At 43.0% G+C, this 22,267-nt stretch overlaps 1 protein-coding gene across 1 annotated transcript in view; it reads left to right on the top strand.

The window, feature by feature from the left end:
- Positions 1–20,853, top strand: part of ZNF462 (zinc finger protein 462) — a 277,322-nt gene extending 256,469 nt beyond the window's left edge. Inside the window, exon 13 of the mRNA XM_044061048.1 lies at positions 18,967–20,853. Within this exon, the coding sequence (XP_043916983.1) occupies positions 18,967–19,324 (358 nt within the window). The 3' untranslated portion in view covers positions 19,325–20,853. The remainder of the gene's footprint in view (positions 1–18,966) is intronic.
- The last annotated feature ends 1,414 nt before the right edge of the window (positions 20,854–22,267 follow it).

The raw sequence follows: 22,267 nt of genomic DNA, 5'->3' as shown, positions 1-22,267 counted from the left end.
GCTAGATGAATAAAATGCTACTGAACAGTATGTATGTAACTTGAGTGGTTGCTGAGATGTTAAGTTGTTTGCAAAGTATTACAAATGTAATAGTTACTGTGTTTCTGTGACTTATAAAATTTGGTTTAAGACCTAGAACCTTCCACTAAACAAATAGTTTGTGCTGAAGAGTTTGCCATTTATACTTCTTTCATAACCCCTGTGGTTCCAGAGATACGAACATTCGTTTGAAATGTGAGGACGTAATTTGATTCTGTCAAAAGCTTGGGCTCTGCTCATTAGAAGTTACAGTACAAACTTCCTGAGCTCCATTGGAGTGAATGAGCCAGCTCCACTTCTGAAAAGTTGACTTGTGAAAATTGGGTGCCACCACCATTTTGGTGGGCTGAATCAAGTGGAAAGTTTTTAACCAGGCATTTTATGGGATGCAGGGTACGTTTTTAAACTATATCTTGTTGACAGCAGTTAATCCCAGTTCCATTAATTGCAAGCCTAGTTTATTTCGGCTGCTACAGTTGATGAATCCCACCCTGACCTTACTGTTTGCAGAGATTAGCTTGAAATGTTCATTGATTTGACACTAAGTTACTAGGAGGATGAAAAAGTCTGTTCAATACCTTACACCTGTATGAGGAGAGGATCAGCCCATCCATTACAGACGGTGTTTGGATCCTACACATTTCTTCTCAGGCAAAGAGGCCCTGAATTTCCCTCTGTAGATATCATGATCTAAGCCAGTTGTTGTAGACACTAATCTTTTTTTCCACACATTTATGTGCCATCCATACTGATGAAAGGATCTCACAATTGCAGACTTAACCAAACTGGGCAAGGACATCTGTAAGAGAGCATCCATATCCCTCTGCATTGTAGGGACATGTGTCCAGTGTCATTGGTTCTGACATGCACACCTGCAAGTTTAGAATGATTGCGAACACAGTGCGCTGTATAACCAAAGAGACATCTATAGTGTGGGCTACATGGAGATGCAACATTCTGAGACTTGTTTAGATTTGTGAATGCAGTGCCACCTCATCTGGTCATAATTACATTATGAGGGTTTTTACAGTCTGTCCTGTTTTGGTTTAAGGGTGGATTTAGCAATTGAGTTATTAACCTGTTTCTTTCTGTCTGCCAGATGAGACTCTTTGTGTAGTGAGGTTTCTCAAAGTACATGTTCAGTAGAATTGGATGACTTCAGGGAGTGAACAGCTAAATTGCCTTTGCTTGCATTATTATACATTAGTTGTGCTCACTGACCATTGTGTATATGGAGAACTTTGTGTAGATTAAGTAAATAATTGCTTCTGTCACACTTGGAATCATCAGCCTCAATTAAAAGAAAAGTTTGTGAGCATCAAGCAGTTTAGACATTGTGTGAGAGCTCTGAATCCAAGAAGATTGGAGTTTGGGGGAGAGGGGGGTCATGTGCTGTGCTGACTAAGATCACTGTTGCAGTATTCTAAACAAATTGGGTTTGTCCACTGTCATCTGGCCAGGGTATCGACCAAAGCTTAAACTTTCCTTGGAGCATTCGTCTGATGTATGACCTCACCTCACAAGTGTGGATGTATGTAGTCAGGCATTTCAGCGTAAATCCTCAACTATCTTCTCGCCAGCCCAAGCACAGGTCTCTCACCGGTCTGTCTTATCTTCATTTGGTCGTGGTACCGTGAGCTTCTTAGGATCAGGTAAGTACTCTGTTAGGGAACCTTCCTGTTTGCTACATTTATTTTAGTGTTAGGTAAGTCGGGTAAGTGTGAATATGGTAGGCAGCTTCCCTACAAAGATCTCTCTCTTGTCTAGGAGGCGAACATGATTATAAGGTCTGTTCCATTTGCCAGTCTTTTGCCCAAGACTTTTGGATCCCATCTGTCTTCGCACATCATTGTCTTGAACACCCAGCGACTGAAGCATTTGGCCTGTTTCTCAGTTGCAAATACTGCCACACTGGACAAACCTCCACCTCACAAGAAAAAGCTTGAGAGGCCAAGGCCCTGATACTCGGTGTATCCAGTCGAACTCTGACGTACCTGCTGCAGTTACAAAATCCATAGTACGTCCGACTCTACCTCATATGCCCTCTACCATAACCCCACTGGAAGCCAGTATGGTATCAAAGGATCTCGGGTAACGAAAAGCCTGTTACTACTGAGAATGGGGAACTGCGAATCCTCATTTCAGAGGAACCAGAAGGCATCCTGCATATTTTAGTTAGGGAGATCCACAGCAAATTAAGTTATGTCAGGGGTCCCCACTTGGTGCATCACCCCAAAGAAAAAAACAAAAAAAGACTAAGTTTCCAGTCCTCCTCTTCCTGGGTTGGGAGAGTGGGTTGGGAGAGTGGGTGCATTTTTCTCAAGGATTGCTCAAGGCTATTAGGGCCCTTAAACTGCCTTCTTTAACTGCTTCTACTCCTCAAAGTTATTGTTAACATTTCCTCTGAAGAGGAAGGGATCTAAGTAAATTTCTCATGTCCAAAAGAGAAAGTACAACTTTTTGGAAGTGAGCACCCCTGCTAATTACCCTGTCCCTCCAGTCCTGGAGGACATTTCAGATGCATTTAAGTTCACCTACTTACCTCACGACTCACAGCCTCCTGCTTCCAAAAGGCCAGACAGATTCTACAAAGTACCAGATGAGCGCAAGTTCATGCATAATAAACCTGTGGCTGCTGATCCTTCACAAACTTAAGTTGCTCCTTAATGCTAATGCCCTCCCTTGAGACAAGGACATCAGGGCCATGGTCGGTGGTATAAAAAGTTCTATACTTCCTCTACTCTGGCCTTCAGGGCTAGAAACTGCCAGACCCAGTTATCTGTCCTTAGCACTTTGAACAAGGTAGTGGTGAATTCATGGGGCTCAGGGTCTAAACAAATTCTGTCCCTGGTTAATCAGGCCACTCAAGTGGCTATACACAGTACTAAATGCCATTATGATGCTTTGGAGACCTCCTCTAGAACATCTGCTAACCGGTATAGTCATTCGCAGATACTCATGGTTGCGCAACTAGCCCATGCCAGAGGATTTCAAAGTTAAACTCATTGATACACCCTTGGACAAAAATCTTTTGTTCAAACCTCAGGCAGCTAACTTACTAAAACTTTACAGGAACAAGGTAAATGACTGACAAAACTTACTTGTATCTGTGTACCAGAGGAAACTACCCAGCCAAGCCTACTGTTGTAAGCAGGAAACCTAGACTTCCCTCCCCTGAAGCTCTGGAAGATGCCAAGGAAAATATTTTCAGAAAAAAAAAAAAGAGAGGGACCATACATCTGGGAAGCCTCCCTCTCATAGTGTAACCGACTTCCAATCCTCCTCTCCTTAGTCCTACCCTACCACACTCAAAAATGCTAACTCAGTCCATTTTAAACTGGGAAAGATTACCACAGACAAGTGGGAACTATCCATCTGTTGCAGTATCCCAAGCTGTTGTGGTATCTCACCATATAACCTGAATAACCTCAATGTTAGACTTTGGTACCCTGGCCGATCATAGAGCCATACATCCAGCATATGATCTAAGCCTGCTGACTTGTGAGTGTAAAACCTTAGACCATCTCGCCACCAGTCCAAACGTTGGTCCTGTATCAGTTGGTTTGTTCTACACGTAGTCGTTGGTAACATTGGCCTTCACTGATTCAGGTAAGTGCCCTGTTAGGGAAACTTAAACTACTGCTGTTAGTGTTTGGGACTTTATTAAATGTCAGCTAGCAGGGGAAAGTGCAGTTCTCTACAAGGATCTCCAGTCCCAGTGCCTCTTCTGTTTTGGTGCAAAGCACAGTTATAAGGATTGTGTGATTTGCCAGTCCTTCATACCTAAAACCTTACAGATGCAACTTTCTTCCCTCAACACATATTTTAAAACCCAGCACCTTAAGTGCCTTGCCCAAGCTAAGGTGATTGGCACTTTTACCTGTGACGTTTTGCCTTTGTTGAAGTTTGAGGCCCAGGCCAGACATTATACCTGTGTAGTCACTCTTGATGTATACCCTGAGGGCTCTGAGCCTACTGTACTTCCAACACCTTCTCAGCTGTCTACTACAGTGACCTGCTGGAGGGCATCTGAGGTCTGCACATCCCAAACAACTGATGATGCTTACACTGGTGCGAACGGGGTACATGTATAATTATCTCAGAAAGACCCAAAGGTATACCGCAAATTTTAGTTGAACAGGAAGTACCAGGGTCTGTTATCGAGCTATGTCAAGGGTCAGAACCTTAGCTTCTTATGAAAGTGTATGACACACCTAAAAAGTAAAAAACAGAAAATGTTCCTTTCCCCAGACATCCAAGGAAAAGGAGTAGATGGATTTCTGCCGGAGTATGTTGGATTTCTGCCGGGGTATGTTTAAGGCCATAGTAGCAGTCAAGCCATGATCTTTTGCATCATCTGCTTCTCTCCTTTTAGACCACAAAAGAGACCTTTCGAATCATCATCTGATAAGAAGGCTTACTCTTCTTGAATCCATTCTCCAGGCCAGATGGCCAATGATGATTACCTTTCCCTGGATTCTTTTGTTGTAGAAGTTCCATTTGGGGATACCCATCTGTAACATGTTGAATCATTTTGAATGGGAATTGAAACACATTTCTGATGTGCAAAAAAGTTATCTTTGAGGCAGGCACTCCTGCTCCTGTCATGGAGGCTTTTCTTGGTGTTTGCATCTAATTCCACTGCTCTTGACTCTCAATCACCACCCCCTACCTTACGTTTCTGTACAAGAATCCCTTAGCAGATCCTTCTGTGTTTTTCTATGGCTACAGAAAAACCTTCAAAACTCCTATCTGCTGTTAATGCCCTTACTTCAGATAAAGTCAGCAGAGCAGTGGATAAATTGAGAAAGAATGTATGAGTACCTCTTCAACCCTAGCCATCAGAGCTTGAATTGTCATACCCAAATGACTAAATTTGATGTCTGTCTTGGGAAACTTAAATCCTTGAGTTCTGTGGAAGGACCGGTGAGTGGGCAACAGGCAGTGTCTGGTAGCTCAGGCCTCACAAGTGGCTAAATATAGTGTCAAATGCAGCTATGACACAGTACAAGCCTCCTTCAGAATAGCTGTTACAAGTTGTGGTATTCAAAGGTATGCATGGCTACACACAACAGTCACTCCTGAAGGACATTAAAGCCGTACTCCTTTGAATAGGGATTGGTCATTTTAGCCCTAATGCAGCCAGTTTGTTTAAAACCTTGTAAGAACTGGGAGAAATGCCATACTTTGGTTCACAGGTACTGGAGAAACTACTTTGCGAAGCCCACTGCCTTTTTTACTGCGGTCCAGTCTGCCACATAAGGCTAAGAAAATGCCTAGGAAAAGTTTCCAAGACGAACCATACAGTGATTCTAAATCTGGGGGGCTTCCTTACCAAGACAAGTCAGCCTGACTACCCTTTGCTTTCCACCTCCACCTTCAGTCCCAATCTACTCCTATCCAAAAGACTCACTTCTGTTAGAAAGTGGCAACTCATTGTCACTAACAAATGCGTGCCTTCCATTGTTCAGCAGAGTTACAGAATGACTGAAGGATGTCCTTCCATTCAACGACATCCCTGCCTCCACCTCAAAATCAGACAAAGTTGCCCTCTGCCATCATTCAAGCCTTGCTCAACCAAGATACAATAGAACCTGTGCCACAATAGTACATGGGAAAAGGGTTCCATTCCAGACTTTTCCTTGTTCCAAGAAAAGGAAAATGGAGACCCTTGTTGGATCTGTCCACTCTCAACATTTTTCTCAAGGAGCCCTCTTTAGACTGCAGTCCACACGCCTTTATGGTGTCTTTTGATCTAAAGGATGCTTACCTCCACGTTCAAGTCTACCTGTTCTTTAGGAAGTTTTAGATTTTTTGGCTTACTCTCACACTTTCAGTTCTGTGCTTTGCCTTTCAGACTTTCTCCAGCCTCCAGGGTCTTAGTGCCAGACTCCAGTCATAGCTTTTTGCAGGACTCTGGGAATTCAAATATTTCCTTACTTGATTAATAGAGGCATCCTCCCCACAAAATTTCATTCCATTAGGCTTTACAATTTCGTACTCCAAAGTCTAGAGTTCACAATCGACTTCAAGAAATCCACACTGAAGCCAACCCAAAACCTGGTCTTGGGTTGCAGACAAGACACTAAACATATGCTGGCTTTCCTGACTGTAGACAAGGTACAGAGTCTCTCCGTCCTGTTCAGATTGGTACTGCAAGAGAAATCCTCAGGGCACTGGGATTCATGGTTGTAGCCATAACAATGGTCCTGTTTGCCAGCCTTCATATTAGAAAGTTCCAGTGGTACCTAAAATCATTTGGTCTCTGCACTCCATCCCCTGGAAATACAGACACCTGCTCTCCCCTGCTTAAAGAAAGAAATCCAGTGGTGGATATCACAGGTAGACGTCATTCCAGCCCTACCTGTCAGACTAGAGACACCGCAACAAGAGTTGCACACAGATGCTTTGCATGTTCCATGGGAGGCATGGACTGGCTCCCTGAGACCTCAGGGCCACTGAATCTGAAGTAATAGCACATAAACCTGAAAGAGATGTGGACACTAATTTGGGACCTGCATATCTTCCTCATCAGGGCCTCGGGACCTGTCAGAATTTTTACAGACTTCATGACAGTTGTGTAGTACATAAGATCTGGTTTCTTTTGGAGTGGGATCATGCCACAAAAACGAGCTAGCTCTTCAAGCCCTTTGTATCCGCTAACAGCACAATGTCCTGGCAGATCAAGGGAAGACCCTCAGAAATGGATGATGAACAGGGAGGTCATCTTAAACATAGACCATAAGTGGAGTATCCTACAGTGTTTCCTCCATCTACAACAAATGGCTTCCTTTCTTCCGCTCCAGTACTCCTTTTCTTCAAGCATGGAAAATGAGCACCATGGCCTTTCCTTGGTCATTGGTAAGGGAGTTTCCCTTATCCTTTCCTTCCACTTCTCTTCTCCATAGGTCTTGCTAAAGATCTAGAGAGAGAGAGAGAGCGAGAAAGACCAAATATCCTACTGGTGACTCCCTTTTGGCCAAGGCAGCATTGGTTCCCTCTTCTCAACCATCTAGTCAGTGGTCTTCACCACAAGCTACCTTACAAAGTGGAGTTGCTCACACAACAGAAGGGCTGTCTTCACCCCAGCCTGTCATCTCTCAGCCTGACATTATTGATGGTAGGCTTCTGATCCCTTTTGGACACCAGTTTTCTGAGGACATGCTTAGAGTTCTACGTGAGGCAGGGTTATCTCTTACATAGCTAAGTGGAAAAGATTTTCTGTTTGGTGTCATGCTAATAAATGGACCCTAAAACAGGGGTCTATATTAAATAATCAACATTTCAGATCATCAAACAGCATTTCATTGGAAATTCCATTTATCAAACCCCCCCACACCCCCTGCTAATTATATATACCAACTCTGACTTCGCAGTACAGTGAGAAAAGGGCAAATTTCCCGATCCCTACCGTAATGCAGTCTCAGAATGGTTCAAAGAACAGCATGCTCGAAATGCTGCTCGATCTGATCTTTCAGTGAAATAATAGGGACCCCAAACAGTCCTGTCTTATTTGTGTTTGCTCTTAAAAGCTGGTCTGGCATACTTCTTAGTCAAGGTGCACCTCTCAGCCCTCATAATCTTTGTAGACTTGAGATAAAACAATTTATGAAGGATTAAGTCCCCCTAAGACTTCCTAGGAAAGCTATTCCACCTTCTTGAGATGTTAACTTGGTTCTGGAAGAGCTTATCCATCTGTCTTTTGAGCAAGTTGTCTCTGCCGCCCTGAAATTCCATACTTCTAGTTGCCCTTACCTCAGCTAAATGAGTGGCCGAGCTGTAGGCCCTGATGTCATCGCATCCCTTACTTATCTCCTGTAAGGAAAGAGCACCTTTGAGGGGACGGTCCTCCTTTTACACCGGAAGTGGTGAGTGAGCTATCCCTCAATCAGGCCATCAAGCTCTACTTTTTCCTAACCCACAAAGTAAGAGAGAGAGAGAGAGAGAATTCTACACGCTTTAGATGTGCATAGACAGCTCATCTGTTTGGTCTACACAGTTTGGCTTCCTGGAAGGAGACAGTTTCAATATAACGTATTGTTAAATGGATTTCAAAGTCCATCTCCTTTTGTTAGTCGCTATGGTAAATCTTTGCCTTCACCAGTGAAGGCACATTCTACTAGTGCAGTAGCTTCCCTTGCAGTCTTTTACAAGGGGTTAGACTCTAGAGCTGTCCTTGAAGCAGCCATTTAGTCCTCAGGGCATACTTTTGCCAAGCATTACAGAGTCGATGCCAAGTTCTGTTCTGTGTAGACTGCTTCACAGCTCTCCTGTGTTTCACCCAGCCACCCTTTAGTAAAAGCTTTGGGAGTCACAGTATTCCAAACTGTTGTGCGACAGTGATCTAAGGAAGGACATAATACAGTTTTTGAAGAACGTACCATAACCATAGATCTCCTAACTGATCACTGTTGCAGTATCCCTTCCCACCCTGCCAAGCCCCTTTCTCTAACATTTGCTTACCTCTTTCAGAGACTGAGGAGGAACCATTTTCTGCCTCATCTCCTCTTGGCTGACTTACTGCTCTAGCTTCCTCCTTTGTCTACTGTCCTGCTGGCTTGGTGATAGTCTGAGGTTTTACAGTTCTACATCTGCTTATGTACCCTTACCCCCCTGGGCTTAAGCCCGACATTGGGCGTATAGCTGTATGGAAGGTTTTGGTGTTGGTGCTCTGGTTGTGAATGTCCAGGTTATTTGGCGAGATAACCCATGTGTTTGGAATACTGCACCAGTGATCAGCAGAACATCTACTGTTAAGTAAGTTCTTACAACTGTACTTGTGGTTAGCACAGTATTGTGCTGTTAAGTCCATGTTCTTGACTGAATGTAGTGGCTTGGTATCTGTTACCACAGCTGCTTCATTAGTGTTCATAGCATGTTTTTGCTGCTTTTCTGTTTGACACCCTTTGATGTTCTTCGTGTTTCACTGTTGCAGTCATTACATTTGGGGTAATCTGCTGGCAGGTTGCTCTCAGTCGGCCTGATTAACAAAGTCTTGGGTCCTGCTTCGATTGCTGTCCCTTCTTCCATGATGTCAGGTCGTCAGGGGTATAAAACATGCAGCTGACGTCATTACCTCAGTTTTTCTTGCCGTGCGGTGCCCGAAGCAGAAGCAGTTCACAAGTGCCGGTTGGCTGACTCCTGAAATTTTCGTTTTCAAGTTTCAGAACCGAAGTCTTCAACTTAAAGCTAAGTACCCCATTGGGGAAACTTTTCTTGCTCCTTACCGATGTCAGTAAAAGTTAATAATTGCATTATTTGTGGGAAGCGAATACCTCATAAAGATTTTAATTTTTACTGTATTCCTTGCCTAGGCCCTGACCACGACGTCGGTTTTGTGCTTTATTTAATCAGCGCAGCGCACTATCTGTCATCTGTACATTTTTGCCTCAAAATTATTTCTGTTCTCGGTTCAATTATCCAGAAATGACATCGGGTAGCCATCCGACTACCGAAAAAAAGCAAAGAAAAAGAGAGAGACAGGCTGTTGAGGTCCAAAACTGCCAACGGCGCTTCTAAGCCAGTCGCCAGTTTGCTGGTACTCAGTGAGGCGCTTTTGCAGCCCCCTGATACCCGCTACTTCTGATTTGCAAGCCTCTACTGAGACCCATTCAGAGTCCGGTATGCCACGAGATGTTTCACATATGGAACCCGCAGATGTCTCTACCTTGGATGAGTCCGGATCCGCTGTGCAGGCACCGGCTTCTGAGGGTGTATTCAGGCCTACAGACTTGCATATTAAACCGACTCCACCTTCTATACTAAGGCCTAAATCTCGATCTATGTCTAAAAGACTGACACCCAGGCCACATGTTCAGGCTCCTATGCCTAAAAAAACAAGTGATCAAAATGGCTGAAGATTTAATTACTCTAATCGGGGGTAGTGAACCCTCCCCACCCACTTCTAAGAGGCGTAGTGAACCCCCCCCACCCACTTCTAAGAGGCGTAGGCCTGAGCTTGACTATGAATCTTCTGAACAGGACTCTGTTTCTTCTGACTCTTCTAATGACCTGGATTTGTCCATACCTACTTATGAAGATTCTGATGCAGAGGATTCCATTCCCTCTGCTCCCATCCCCCCCCCCCCGAGGACTTTTCTTTTGGGGAAACTTTACATACCTTAAGGGAGCATTTCCACTGGGAAAGTCATGAATTTTCTGAATCCAAAAAAAGGCTTAGGGATTTCCTTCTTCTTCCTCAGCATAGGCCTTTGGCTGTACCTCCTGTACTAGACATTGTTGATTGTGTTTTCAGAATCCAGTATGGCCCCTGATTCCCTGCCTCCGGCTCCTAGTAAACCAGACAGATACTACAGGGTTCCTGAGTCCCACAAGTTCCTTTTCAAAAATCCTGTTGCGGACCCAGAAACCATTTCTCAGGGACCCCAGGGCATTAAGGTTTCTACTGCTAAAAATCCTACCCCTTCTGATGCTCCAGGGCACTGGATAGATGGGGTAAAACGGTTTATATTTCTGCAACCTTGGCAATCAGGGCTTTAAACTGTCAATTTCATATGCTAAAATATCAGCAGCATATCATGGGACTGCTGAAACAGAAAAATATGTTGATTTCTGACTGTGTGGAAAATACAAATTTACAGGATTTATTGCATTCATCTGAACAAGTTGGAAAACATACTTTGCAATGTGGTTTTGTTTCTTCAGAGGCCTCTTGCAGGGCTGCTGTTACTGGGTCTGTGCTTAGAAGGCATGCTTGGCTTAAGGAGCAATTTCTGCCCAATCATGTTAAAGCAAAATTGTTGGATGCTCCTTTGCATCAGGACCGTCTGTTTGGCAATAAGGCTGAAGAAGTTCTAAAAAAGATGGAAGATGAAGGTAAATCTATGCAAACTGTGAAAGATTTCTTACAAGTGCAACCTCCAAGATTTAGTAGGCACTGGCCTACTAAGAACTGGTCCTTTCCAGCTCCTTCCAGATCCTCTCAAGCCAAACCCAGACACACAAAAGCACCATGTTTCAGTCCCAATGGACTCTCAGAACTAAGCAATGGGGTGCTTCTACTTCCAAATCTGGAACTAACAAGAAGCCACCCTATGGTAAACAGTCTCAATGACTTTCCTTTAAAATTACCAAGCACTTGCCTCTCAGTCGCCCCTTTGGTGGGGCCGGGGAAATTGCTCTTCATGCAAAACACTGGCAGCTTATAACCCAGGACAAATGGCTTTTAAATATAGTGTCCCAGGGATACAGATTTCTTTTCCACACGTTGCCAACTCCAAACGGATGGCCAGACCTGCCCCCAAATCAGTGGGCAGAGGCTCAAAAATAAGAACTTCCCTCTTAAACATGGGAGCTATTCAACCAGTACCAGAAGAGGAGAAGGGACAAGGTTTCTATTCTAGACTTTTCCTGGTACCCAGAAAAGACAAATCATGGCGTCCAATTCTGGACCTGTCTACTCTAAACACCTTTCTGGACATTCCAAAATTCAAGATGCTGACTCTTCAGTTACTACCTATGCTAGGCAAGGATGCCTGGTTGGCAACTCTAGATTTAAAAAAAGCTTACCTGCACATCCCAGTCAGGGAATCTTGCAGATGACACCTACGCTTCAAAGCAGGCTACTTGCATTATCAGTTCTCTGCACTGCCCTTTGGCTTGTCTACTGCACCTAGGGTATTCACAAAGTGCTTGGCTCCAGTAATTGCATTTTGCAGGCAAAGAAATATTCAAATATATCCATACCTGGACGATTGTCTAATTCAGGCAGAAAACCAGGCCATACTTATAAAACATCTGGCGTTTGTAAAAAGGGTTCTAACTTGTCTAGGGTACACCATAAACGAAAAGAAATCACAATTGGTACCCTCTCAGCTTTAATACAACTGCCCAGATGGCTTTCCTCACACCAGAAAAGCAAATTCCTTTGGTGACTTACTTCAAACAGGTGGCCACAAAAACCTTGCTATATCTACAAGACGAATACTGCAAGCCTTGGGGTTCATGGCCTCCTGCATTCTTCTAATTCCATATGCAAGATTGCATATGAGGAAACTTCAGTGGTACTTAAAAGTTTATGGAGTCAATATTGTCACAGCCTGGAAACAATGATTCCTATCATACCTTGCCTACGCCTAGAGTTCCTGTGGTGGGCAGAGGCCTACCACCAAAACAAGGGACTGCCATTCACACCATCCCCTGCCACCCAAACCCTAACTACAGATGCATCAGACTGTGCATGGGGGGCTCATCTGGCAGGGAAGTGCATTCAGGGCAAATGGAGCCCAAATCAAATGCACCTACATATCAATCAAAAAAAAAAAATGCTAGCTGTACAAAATGCTCTGACAGCCTTCAAGGACTACCTTCATCCAGGACAAGTAATGGTAAAGACAGACAACACCACGGTTATGTGGTACATAAACAAGCAGGGGGGTACACATTCCTACCCCCTCTGCAGACTAGCCATGGTGTTGTGGAACATGGCCTTGAGCTACCAAGTACAACTACAAGCTCAATTCCTGCCATGAAAACTGAATACTCTGGCAGACGAACTAAGCAGAAATCTCATGGACCCACATGAATGGAAACTGGAACCACAGATTTTCAACATGTTGACAAGCAGATGGGGGGAGCCCAGCCTCCCCCCAGAACTACCAGTTGGACAAGTTTTGCACAAGAACTCCTCACAAAAAAGCCTGGAAAGTGGATGCTCTGCCTTCAGCTGGAAAAACCTATCCGTCTACACCTTTCCCCCTCTGCTCTCCAGCGTTCTGCTAAAAGTCAAACCGGACAAACCAAAAATGATTTTGATTGCTCCAGACTGGCCACGCCAACACTGGTGCCCGCTCTTGCGCAGTGTGTCTCTAATATCCCCATGGCACCTGCCTCAGACACCTTCCCTACTGTCTCGGCAGGAGAACCAGATTCTGCACCCTCAGCTCCCTACATTGAACCTTGCAGCTTGGCTAATCACTTAAATTCACCCTCAACATCCCTCAGCAAACCTGTGATGGATGTCATCTTGGAGTCGAGAAGGCCTACTACTTGAAAATCTTATGCTGACAAATGGAAAAGATTCTGTGCCTGGAATCGTTCTCAAGGAATGAGCACGGCAGCGCCCAATTTACCTCGGATTTTACAATACTTAACTGAGATGCTTCACAAGGGCCTGTCTTTTTCCTCCATTAAAATCCATGCCTCAGCCATTTCAGCTCATTATAACACAGACCCCTCCCCTCTTCTGTCATCCTCTGCTCAAGCAGTACCTCAGAGGGCCCAAGAACTTGAGACCACCCAGGAGAGCTCCAACACCTGCCTGGGACCTTAACTTTTTATTGGAGAAACTTTCGAGCCAGCTGCTACTGCAGACTTAAAATTTCTTTCTTGGAAAACAGCCTTTCTTCTGGCAATTACTTCGGCTAGAAGGATATCTGAGTGGCCCTTATGGCAGTGGAGCCTTTTATCATTTTTCATGCGTACAGGATGTCACTCAGGACCAATCCATCCTTCATGCCCAAGGTGGTATCCAGTGTGGCTCATAATCGGTCCATTCATTTGCCAACTTTCTTTCCCAATCCACAGAACACAGGGGAATGGATTTTGCATTCATTGGATGTGCACAGACAATTGAGATTTTACTTGGACAGAACTAAAACTCGAAGAAAGTCTGAACAACTGCTTGTAGGATTTGCTGCAGGGGCAGAGGGAAAGGCTGTTTTAAAACAAACCATTTCTAAATGGATAAGTCATTGCATTCATTTCTGCTACAAGCATCATGGAAAACCTATCCCTCAGGGGATCAGACCTCACTCCACTAGGGCTGCATCTACTTCTACATCCTTTCTCAGAGGCGTGCCTACCAGGGATATTCTAGAAGCTGCTACCTGGAGTTCAGTTCATACTTACACCAAGCATTATCATTTACCAATTTCCTCTAAATCCAGAGCTGGCTTTGCCACTGCTGTCTTGCAGGGCCTTATAGCTGGTCCTAATGCTGTATAAATCCATCCTGCCAACCATGGCTTTGGGAATCTACCCAAATGTAATGACTGCAACAGTGAAACACGAAGAACATAGTACAGTTGTGTACACTTACCATAAATGTAGATGTGCGAGTGTATTCACTGTTGCAGCCCTGGTTACCCTCCCTCCAGCCCCCTGTTTTTTCTCTGACTACACCTCTACTTTCTGTTCCTATGCTTAAAAGCCTTTTTGGTGTATTTGCTTTTGATTGGAGGTATATTGCTGTAATTTAAGATTATATTTTGCTCCCCATTCGGGGGGCACCTGACATCTGGGGCAAGAAACTGAGTTAATGACGTCTGCTGCATGTTTTATACCCCTGACGACCTGACGTCATGGAAGAAGGGACAGCAACCGACGCAGAACCCAAGGCTTTGTTAATCAGGCTGACTCAGGGCAACCTGCCAGCAGATTACCCCAAATTTGACGACTGCAGCAGTGAATACACTCAACTTCTACATTTATGGTAAGTGTACACAACTGTACTTTCTTTGTAACATTATGACTTTGTAGCTTTCCAGTAGCTTGCATTGCAAATACTTTGGATTCCCTGATTTTTGTTTGCTCTCTTTGGGAAAAGTTTGTGTTTTGCAGTGATGTCCTTTGATTTTAGTTACTGACCTTTCTGTTGTAAATGACATTTGATTGTCAGCCTCGAAAAAGTGTCTTATTTTGTGCCTCTCTTCAGATTTAGCTGCGTAGTTGCAATGTACATGTACTGAGGTGTTAAGCTGGGGACTTTTAAGGAAAATACAGAAGCCCACTGTAGTCATTACACCACTTTAAAACTTTTCGTGATCTGACTAGTTATTTCCTTAAAGGACAACCGCGCCCTCAGACTCAAAAAACATATTAATTTCATCATGGCTTGATGTTTCCTACATTTTAATAGCACTCTGAGACTATTTTGAGCTTTTTAGATATTTTTAGATGCAATTTCTGACTCTGACCACATGGGGTCTGGCATATTGAAAAAATTCAGACTGTTTACTCTGCCTCTAAGTATCCCAGAATGTATTATTTGTCTCCAAAAAATTGCATCAGATCTGCCACGTTTTGCCTTAAGCTGCTGTCACTTCATTGACTTAACAGGCATTCACTGCAGTCTTAAAATCCCCTACTTTTGGTTAAAATGTTATCCTTTTTCAATGACCACTTAAAACACAAGCAGTGCAAATGCTACAGAACAGAACTGAAAGGTGCATTTTCTAGCTTTTTCATCTTAGAAATGCTAAATTGCTTTCTTTTGTGAAGGCTGAAATCTAGCTCTTCAAGGAATCTCCCCTCCCACTTCACACCTACCTTCCCTAGCTGTCAAAGAGCCAAGGGTAATTTGACCCATTATCTGCATGTGATTGACAGCTCGGGTGACCAGAGTAATGTACTGTTTGCTTTTCAGCCTTTTCCCCCTTACAGTGGGAGACTTTTTTTGTTGCACTACTCCTGTCAGATTTAAAACCAAGCTACATAGCACTGGCAATAATCCCTGCTGTGCAAAGCAGTCTGCCACTTAATTTTCCCTTCCTGTTTAAATAGCTAACAAATGATTCACTATAAACTTGAAATATTTTAGACTTGCATGACAGCACCCACATGCTTTTTTGAGTCGATATTTAAAAAAAATTATGGTAGTGCATACACACACGCAGACACACGCACGCAGACACACACACTGCTTTACTTCTACAATGATTTAGATTTTATTTTTACATTTTATAGCAGTGTACTAACCAAGCAGAGAAATCTGGTTCAAAAGCAAGGATAAATTGATCCTGAAATACCTATGAACCTCAGCGCAAGAAATTAGGACAAAGCCATACATAGAAGTGGGACAAAGGCACAAACGGAAAAGCGCAGTCCGGGTCTGAACTGTCTGCAAACAGCTACAGTTAGCTTTGAGTATGTGTCTACCTGTTTGAGCCAATATTCATTTTCCCCTGGAGAGCACTCTGCTTTGGCTTGTAAGCAGCCCCCCCACCCCCACCCCCACCACACACACACACACACTTGCCCCTTGCTGTATCCTATGGACATTAGAAGGCCTCCAGCTAAGGGCACTACATAGGTTACCTGTATTTTTTAGCAAGTTCCTCCTCCTATTTTATTTCTTCTTACTCAGAGCCCGTACCATGATAGTGCTATCCCTGGCCACAAAAACAAAATGGTTGCAAGGCATGTACTTCACTACCAGAAAACTGAGATCAGAAAAGCTTACCAGCCTTAGAGATTTTATCAGATTTTGCTTCTCAGTGGCTTATGTGCTATACTCACTCACAAAATGTTACATTAACAGGCAGAATATCACTTTGCAGACTAAAGAAATAGTATTTTGTCTACCAAACTTTATCACAAAGTCAAAAAAAATATATGCCATGCTGATTCCATTATTTCAATAGGAATTGGCAGCAACTCTCACTCAAGGCATGCTGCTTAGCAGCTTTACAATGACTAAGCTGCTGTGCTTGTACAAGCAACAACATTCCTCATTTCCTTTCCCATCTATCTTCTATTGCTCTCATTTTCCTTACGTTTTTCATTAATTTAAAAACAAAATAACACGCAGGCTCAAAGAATATGATAGCAACCGTAACATTAATCTTACAAGAACCTGCGCTCTATGTGTAACGGAGCATTGTGAAGTGTCTGAGGCTACTTCTAAGCTATGGACACATAGTGATGGACAAAATGTTGAACCTCTATATTGCCTACATCACTGTATATTTACTTGCTATAATAATCTTACATGGGAACCCAGAAATGCACTTAGCCTAGTTGCATGTAACAAGTATAGCTGCAGAAACCACTCCTGGACTACTACCACTCTCTTGCTGACTATTCATAAGTATGTTTACAGGCTGCAGAATTACTCAATAAATAAGTTTTATGCCTAATGGCTCCAGCGTCCACATTAAAATAATTTAGTTACCCAGCTAACAGAAAAAAAAGGTATTATTCAGCTGTGGCAAAGTTTCAAGTAGTTAGCAGGTTTGATGGCACACACACTAAAACGGAGCAAGCAGAGTAGCATAACAAATAAAACGGAGCAAGCCCAGCAGCATAACCAATAAAACGGATTACTAATATTAAAAAAAAAATAAAAAACATGACAAGACCGAAACGCGAAGCTCAACAACAGAAACAAACAGCCGAAAACATTACAAAACATCTGCAGCATGCAATCGCGAAGCACGAGGCATCAACAAACTTAAGAAAACCAAATACAGCTACAAATACAGCAAGGTTTTTAAAAAAAACACATCAGCAACCACAATCGTGAAGCACAAGGCATCAACTAAAGAAAACCAAATATAGCTACAAATACAGCATAGTTTTTAAAAAACACCAGCAAGCAACTAAAAACACTAGACAGTAATACAATTACTACAAGCAGCAATACACTTACTTCAGAAGGAAACCCAAAGGCAGCAAGCACAGAAACACAGGCCGACTCAAGAATACAAAAGATGCCAGCATTAAACATAACTGGGGAAATATAAACCCTGGATCAAAATGAAAATTAGTAGGCTAAGCTAAAAATGCAGCTGCGAAAGGGAAGCATGTGGCACCCTTACAAACAGAAAAAGATTAACTCCACTAATGTGCAATTAAAAACTTGGGAGGACACAATATCAGGGCTAGGGAGGCATAGAAACAGGGACAAATTACATTTAGGATACACTATTAAGAAGTAATAAGACTTACCTTACTTATGACGTAGCAAAACGCTGGTGAAGAAGTGCTTCACGTGAATAGAGTCGACCAGATTTGCTAACACAGAAAAGGAGTTCCACACAGCACCTAGTCCATTTATTAGGTTAACAGTGGGCTGGGAAAGGCAGTGTTGACATCACAATGTGGGAGGATCACAGGGATTCTGTACAGCATGCAAATAAGGCAGTGTTTACGTCACTTTGGGGGAGGAAACCTCCCAGGACCTTCAGCAAGAGCTATGGCAGATGTGACATCATTATTTAAGAGATGACTAGACAGTTTTCATCTTGGTTTTAAAACTGAAAGTCAAACAGTACGGAAAAGTATGAAGCCTAAGCAGTAAAAGAGAATAGTGGATTTTTTTTTTAAAGCTGCGGTTATGTTTTTTTGAGGCTGTATCACATAACAGGATTTTAGGGAGACATCAGGTAGAGATATTTGATTTGATATCCCGTTGTTTTCCTTTAAGGTGTAAAAGTCTGAGATGTAGCTTCCTGTCTGTAACTGACTGATGTCACAAACAATAGGGCAAATACCAGAGGGGGGAAGTAAGATGACCTGTGTATAGGGGCAGATGTCTGTAAGAGTACTTATTGTTTTGTTTGTATGTGGCATACCCGAGCACTTTATAAGGAAGCAAAAAAAAAAAAGAGAAAATATTCCCATTTCAGTTGATTTGTCCTTGAACAAAGCAGCCTACATGTTAGATTGGCAGCATGTGGAAGGTCGGAATGTGAGAAACAGTGGCACTGAAATGTTTTTTTTTTTTCCTAAAGTGCATTGGATATATTAACCAGCATTTGTCATTTTAGCATGTTTTCATAAATGAGTAATGGATTGTTCAGGAGAGAAATGTACAGTGTTAGCCAGGAAGTGCACAGTCTGTCCAGAATATACCACATTGGAGATGTTTGTAGATGTTGCCATATTTGTATTAGCATTGCAAAAAGCTAACTTAACTTAGATAGCAGATTGGACGAGTTGTGTTTGGAATAGGAAGCTAGACATATTTTTTCTGTCATGCATTTAGTAACCCCATTATTGTTAGAGATTGGTAGCCTCATTGTGAATAGAATGTTCCTTGATTTTCATTTTAGAAGTGTACTTCAAGATACTCTTCCAGTTAGGGACATAAAAGATGGCTGCTAATGCTGTTTTGAGATTCTTTTCAGTTCACACAGTGCTCTTTCTGTTGCTTATTCTGTTTTTTTTCTTCCTGTTCTCTTACAGGCCCTTGAATATCAAACCAGAGAACAAAGACGGCAGGCAGGTGACTGAAAATACTGTAATGAATGGGCCGCAGTTGTCAGTACCACCAGCACCGGCATCACCATCACCACCTCCAGCTCCAGCTCCAGTTCTAGCTCCAGCTCCAGTTCCAGCTCCAGCTCCAGTTCCAGTTCCAGTTCCAGTTCTAGCTCCAGCTCCAGCATTAGCATCAGCACCAGCATCACCAACGCCATCATTAACGCCACCAATAATGGAGAATGAAGAGGTGGCTGCTGGTCTTGAGTTCGATACTGTAATTCAGGAAGAAAGCACCACCACTACCACCAGAGACAATTCAGATGAACCTCTGGATAACTAGATCAAGACCAAAATAAACAGAAACAGCCAAGCAAACAAAATCAGCAAAGTGTAGTTTTTTTATTTTTTTTTAAATTAACGTACTTGAACTGTGTCAAAAGCTGCTCATGACAACAAGTGAAGCTAATCTCCAAGAACTGGTACATGGTAGAACAATTGCTTTTTGTGTAATAACTTTACTAAATAAGAAGCTGAACTAAAGCCATGCCACATTTTTCTCTTTTGTGGAGAGATGACTGCTTGGGAACCAGCCAAATGACTCGGAACATTGTGTGAATTACAGTGACTTGGGTTGGGGGGATGAGTGAAGAGGGTGTTTGGAATTGACACCGTGGTACCATTTGGCACATTGCTGCTTCCTGATATGCTGAAGACTTAAAAATCAGCTAGCACGACTTTTCTACTGTTAGGTCACCCCTGTTTCTAGTGGAACCAGTGAAAGTATTCCATTGTTTTCTTCAGTTCTTCCTGGGCAGTGTCCAGCAACTGGTCAGCCCATGGGAGAAAAGTGGGACAGGGTATGTATATTATATATAAATGTTTGTTAAACAAAGTGTTACCTTACTGCAGATCTTCAACCTTTTTTAAAAAAATCTCCTAAAATACTGTGATTGTTTTTAACTGTTCTTATCTTATTGAGGGGAAGTTAACTACTAGGAAACTATATGTGAGTTGTCAGACTTGCTCCAGATAAGCTGTTTATTAGTGTTTAACTATAATTTAGACCAGTAGCATCAGGAAACAAGACCTGTATTCTCCAGGTGATTGTGCTATTTCTTTCATTAAGAGGGCAGAAGGGGCCTTCTGTTAAGACCAATGCATTATATGCTAATAACACAGCACCAAAAGTTTTTCATTTAGACCAGCTACTAAAACATTAATTTTGAACTTTATTTTGTCTAGAAACAAGCTGTTTTAAATTACATTGCTATATGAATTTCATTTGCATTGTATTTTGTTTTTGTTAAGTTAACTTAAAAAAAAACTTCAGGCACATGTCATAGGGGATTGCTGTGTTGTAGAGTAATCAACTAGCTGTTCCCTTTGGCTATTACATTGCTTTTCAGAAGTACTTCTCATCAGCTACACAGATAATGCATTTTTGTTGTACTTCCATTAGGTTTGAGGTGGTCGACTTCAGATCAAAGCTAGGGTACATAACCGCAGCTAGCTGGTCTGGTGGCAGAGAGCACATTACTGTGGAACTGATATGAGTACCCACCTGGAAGGCACGCTTCTTACTTTTGAACTGATTTTTGTTTCATGTTGAAAACAGAAATGGTCTGAGAAATGTCCATTAGTACTTATGGATATTTTTTGTCTAAAATGCTCATTGTGTATTTAGCTTCACCTTCAGGTACCTTAAATGGCCTACCATTGGGATGGGGTAATTTGTAATGTCTACCAAAAAAGGTTTTGACATGCTTTTATCACTACTTTATTTTTCCAATAATCTGTAAATATTGTAATCCATTGGATTTTGTTTTGCTAACCCTGTTAATAAAATTACAGGACCCACAATCCTTTTAACTATGTTTCAGTGTCATTTTGTATCTGTACCAGCGGTCTTCTCCTTGTTTGAGACTACATATTGAACACTTGATAGCGCTAGAAACCTGCATTTGTACATTTATGTAAAGAAACATGGATGCCTGTACACACATGCAGAAAAAATGTAGTATGCACAGTGAAAATATCAGTAAGCGCACACGGGAGTGCGCAGCACAGTAAGTCTGAGCTTGAAGGCTACTTTACCAAGGTGCTGCTCTTGGTCATTTTAATGATCAAAAGTAAGCCGCTGATTCTCAGGTGGCTGTCACAAATTCTAATGCTAGATCTGAAGTAATTTACTTTTTTTGCTCTTCAACCTGTCGAATCCACATCAGATCCAACGCGGCCGCATTTTCCAGCTATGACTCTGAGCTCCATGCTCCTCCCCTTACCCACAATGCCCCTGTCTCCCCTCTCCTTTCAGATCTCATTTGCCGCCTGAGAGGAAGCAGCGTGGTCCGAGTTCTACAGCATTTGTGAGTTTTCTGAAGAAGTATTTTGTCCCTTTTTGGCCTTTCTTTAGCTAATTAATCTTTCTCCCTTTTTCTATACATTCTCAGGGTTCCCCATAGCGTAAAAAGAAAAGTAAGGCTTTATCATCTTCCTTTGTGTGTCTGTCTGTCTGTGTCTGTCTGTGTGTGTGTTGGGCTGGTTAAGGCATGGCGGATGCCCCGAAGCCAGGCTTCAAAAGGTGCACAGAGTGTTACCATAAGCTTTCTCCTACGGATGGCCACACTCTGTGTGTAGTTTGCTTGGGGGTGCCTCGCCTCCAGTCCCTCTGTCCTATTTGCACTGGGTTTAATCCCAGGACACTTAAGGAAAGGTGGGACAAACTGATCCTCAAGGGCCTGTTGCCCTCTTCTGCTGGGACCAAGATCCCACCTTCCCCTGCTGGGAAAGCAGTGGCTGCTACTTAGTCTTCCCCTTCCATGGCCTCTGGGACTTAACCTCCCGCCAAGAGGTCCGGGAAAGAGGATAAAGCCAAGAAGGACCAGCCTCGCAAGCGATCCCCCAAATGCTTATCGGAGGCCGGCCCTCCGAACGTTAAACCTGTTTCCAGGCCAGTGACACCTCGGCTCAGGTCCACCAGGCACTCACCTTAGCCCGAGATGCAGGTTAGCCGGTCACCCCCTAGGCCATCCCCCCTCTGGCTTTCCCAGCCTACTTTGGCGGCATCCTCCTGCTCTACTCGGAGCTTGTCTGAAGCAGAGATGGACAAGATGATGCAGAGGTTTATCTGCACTCAAATCCAGATGGGGGTCTTGCCAGGGCCTTTTCCCATTGTTTAGACCTGTTACTCCTTCTCCGATCAGACCTGCGATTTTGGAGGAGTTGGATCCGAGGATGATCAGAGTCGAAGGGTCGGTGCCAGTGGTACCCTGTAGCTTGACGC

Source organism: Protopterus annectens, chromosome 2.part0 (genome assembly GCF_019279795.1).
Source record: "Protopterus annectens isolate FY-2018-M chromosome 2.part0, PAN1.0, whole genome shotgun sequence".
Taxonomy (NCBI): domain Eukaryota; kingdom Metazoa; phylum Chordata; order Ceratodontiformes; family Protopteridae; genus Protopterus; species Protopterus annectens.
The sequence above is the reverse complement of the archived record's forward strand: the minus strand, read 5'-3'. Positions and strand labels throughout refer to the sequence as shown.